The sequence below is a fragment of the Chenopodium quinoa genome, unplaced genomic scaffold, assembly GCF_001683475.1.
Source record: "Chenopodium quinoa cultivar QQ74 unplaced genomic scaffold, ASM168347v1, whole genome shotgun sequence".
NCBI classification, from domain to species: domain Eukaryota; kingdom Viridiplantae; phylum Streptophyta; class Magnoliopsida; order Caryophyllales; family Amaranthaceae; genus Chenopodium; species Chenopodium quinoa.
Genome location: NW_018744626.1, coordinates 1,219,599 through 1,223,125, shown reverse-complemented (window position 1 = coordinate 1,223,125; position 3,527 = coordinate 1,219,599). Strand labels below are relative to the sequence as shown.

At 49.4% G+C, this 3,527-nt stretch overlaps 1 protein-coding gene across 1 annotated transcript; it reads right to left on the bottom strand.

Moving 5' to 3' along the window:
• Positions 1-1,416: 1,416 nt before the first annotated feature.
• Positions 1,417-2,817, bottom strand: LOC110700854 (tropomyosin-like). The gene is made up of 3 exons (XM_021878438.1): positions 2,458-2,817; positions 1,777-2,373; positions 1,417-1,617 (listed from the first exon to the last, which is right to left on the bottom strand). The coding sequence occupies exons 1-3, from the start codon at positions 2,815-2,817 to the stop codon at positions 1,417-1,419; spliced, it is 1,158 nt and encodes a 385-aa protein (XP_021734130.1).
• Positions 2,818-3,527: the final 710 nt, after the last annotated feature.

Here is a 3,527-nt window from a genome sequence, read left to right as displayed (position 1 = left end):
CAACGCTTTGAAGAAAAGGGTTGAAGATCAAAAGTCCAAGTGGATAGAGGAGCTCCCAGGAACCCTCTAGTCGCTTCGGACGACTGAAAAAAGAGGCAACGGGCTATTCACCTTTTGAGCTGGTGTATGGTGCCAAAGCCGTTCTTCCAGTGGAAATCGGCTCTGAAAGTTTACGAGTGCACCACTACTCGGCTGAGAATGAGCAACTTATGAAGGAATCTCTCGATTTCCTCGATGAAGTAAGGGACTCAGCCCGAGACAGAATGGCTGCTTATAAGCAGAGAATCAGCAAATTTTACAACCGAAGGGTCCAGGCAAGGCCTCTCAAAATTGGAGACCTTGTCCTTCGGAATGCTGCTGCAGTTCAGAAAGGCCGAATCCATGGGAAACTCTCATCTGCATGGGAGGGACCCTATGAAATCTATGATGGGCTTCAGCCAGGGACATACCGACTTAGTCAGTTAGATGGAACTGAGCTGAAAAATCACTAGAATGTTGATGTACTTAAAAAATATCATGTGTAAACCCTTTGGGGCAGAACAATCTTTGTAAGTACATTTTGAATCATTAGTGAGAGGCCTCAGAGCCACCATTTCTATAATTATTTGCAACTTTCTATTCTTTCAAGTTTTCTTTATTCTATCTACTCTTTAAGGGTTTTTATTCAGCCTCGTCTGAAACCTTTGCCTTAGGGTAACTGGGTTTCAGATTGCTGACAAACTCGTCTTTTGAACTCTGGTCTTTCAGCTGAAGTCAAACTTCAGTAAGACTTGTTCTCCAAGGACATGAGTCCATGGACAAATCTGGGATATTGCCTTAACTGAGCCTTGTATCCCAGAAAGCCATTATCCGAAACATTGCCTTCAATTGGCCTTGTGTTTCGGATATCCATTTCAAAAGATAGACAGAAAATCAAGGATAACAGCAGCTGTTAGAAATCTTTTATTCAGCTCTGTCTGAAAGTTAAAGAAACAATACCCAACACAGCAATCCAAAGACTTGAGTCTTCAGATTTCTGGGGGGGCAAGAGGCACTATCAGTGCAGGTTTATCTTTAGCAGAATTCTTCAAGCCGAAAGCTTTGTACTTAGCAAGTTTTTGCTAAATTTCTCAAGTTCAGAAACAGTAAAGCATTCAAGACAAGACAAAGCAATTGAAGAAAAAGTATCAGATTGATGAAATCACGCTCATATAACGAGCCCCAAAGTTTAAGTGTTCAAATAAACTAAAAGATTATATCGACAGCCGCCCACAAGCGGAAAATAACAGCTGCCGAAATGCGTACAAAGGCAAAAAGAAATAGTTTGTACACTGAGGCAAGCTGAAGCAAAAACAGGAAAAAAACAGTCAGAAAACGACATCTTTCATTCTAAGAGCACGTTGATCCGCAAGATTCTGAAGACGACTGCCCGAATCCCTAGGCTTCAGCTGGAGGGTCTGGCATCCCTATGGGGGTGGAATCCAGCGCGGCATCAGCCCCAGCTGCAGAGGAAGCAGGTCGAACTGAAGCCTGGACTTCAGCTCCCTTCACCTCAGCCTCTTTCAGCTCAGCTTCCCTCATCTCAGCATCCTCGGCCTGGAGGCGAGCCAACAAGTCAATTTCAGCCTGACTAGCTTGCTACATATGAGGATCCGCGGGGTCTTCAACCCAGATTTCACACTGATACCAATCCAAGCCAGGCGCAGCATGAAGAGCCAGTCTCCGAGCTACCCCATAACCGTTGAGGTAGGCAGTCGAGTACTCCTCCCGGGTGTAAACCCTGAGGGCTAGCTAGGCCTCAGCATCGGCCAGCTTCTTCTGCACTTCCTCCATGGCTTTCTGGGAAGACTCTCGTTGTCTTTCCAACTGGGCCTCGGCATCAGCAAGCCGCTGCTCAGTCTGCTCAGCCCGGGCTTGGGCCTGGGAGAAGCGCTCTTCCTGACTCTTCAGCTGAACCTCCAGACCGGTAATGCTTTGCCGTTGAGACTCCAGCTGAATCCTAGCCTCAATCAGCTCCTTCTCCCTCACTTTGCAGGCCTCAAGGTGCTGTTTGACGTTACCCTCCAAGATCTTGATCTTCTCCCGAGATATCTCGTCTCGGGCCAGCACTTGAGATTTGACCTCAATGTCAATTTTTTGCTGGATCTTGGCCTTGAGGCTGGGAACATCAACCGCGCCGAATGCGTTGAGCAAGGCTTCACCTTCATCTATTTGAGGCAGAATGTCCCGCTCCATTTCAGCGTAGAAGGTGTCAAAGGAGTCAATCACAACTTGAGCTCTGTGCTCGGCTTTCTCTTGCTTCAGCTGGGCAAGCTTTGCCTCTGTTTCAGAAATGTCCACCTTTTCCTGGAGTGTGTCAATCATCTCACAGGTCATGGTGTGGTTGTAGACAACCTGCAGCACCAAAATTAAATCTAAGTCAAATAAAAGTGACGGGATAAATTGGGGACGCTGAAAGTGCAGAATATAGTCGCATACCTGCATCAGCAGCTTCTGGTTGTCTCGGGCAGGATTTGGTACTGAGGGACCAGGTTCGGCTATTCCAGCAGTGGCCCGAACAGACCATTCTCGGACTTGCTCCATTTCAGATAAGTCGGAGCACCCGCCAAAATAAGCCTCAGCGCTTCTCTTGTGCTTACCCCAAATCTCGGCCCTAACGCCAGCAGGGATAGAACACTTCTTGGCTGAGAACCCCATATCCACAGATTGGAAGGATTTGAAAGAGGAGAACGAAGTTGACGGAACTTCATCAGCTTTCTCGGGCTCAGTCGTTTCCCCTCCTTCAGTCTGGTCCCCTCCAGCCTGGACCTCTTCAGCCCCGCCGAGAGGTTGACGCATCAAGGCGTCAACCTCCCGCTGGATCTCTTCAGTGAAGCCCCTAGGGTCCCCGGCTTCAGCAGTAGCCGCCTCCTCGGCTACTTCAACAATCTCAATCTCAGGGAGTCAGCAGCGCTCCCCCTGTTGGAAACCCCTTCAGGAACCCCCGCCTTCGGATCAGGAGTCCGTTGGTCCACCTCCATGTCAGCAGCTGGAGGAGTCTTCGGCGGCGACGGGATCGGCGGCGGTGGCTGAACCGGAGGCGGAGGACCCCCTGTACTTCTCGGAACCCTGCCCAGTCCAGTAGGCGGTTCCCTTATTACTACGCCGGGCCTCGGCCCCAACGTAAACTCTCCCGGACCCGTAACAGTTGGGCCCGTCCTTCTCCTCTTCCTCTGTTCCAGAGGTTGATCGTCCATATCGTCAGAGTCTGAAGTTTCTAACTTTGAAAGGTCGTCTGACAATGATGGGCTCTTTCCTTCTCTCCTTCTGTCCTCTCCCTCAGACTGTAGAAGTGGGGGAGCAAGAAGGGATCAGTAAAAAAAAAAATAATTGCTGAAAGACTTACCAATGTCTTCGGCTGGGCCTCGGCAGCTCTAGAGGTCACCTCACCACTCTCTAGGGAGTTGATGGCCCTAGTCACCTCTCTGGCAGCCTGAGCGGCGAGTATTTCTTCGGCGAGCAAAGGCCTCAAAGGATCCCACTTTTCCCACCAAGGCTTCTGCTTGGTG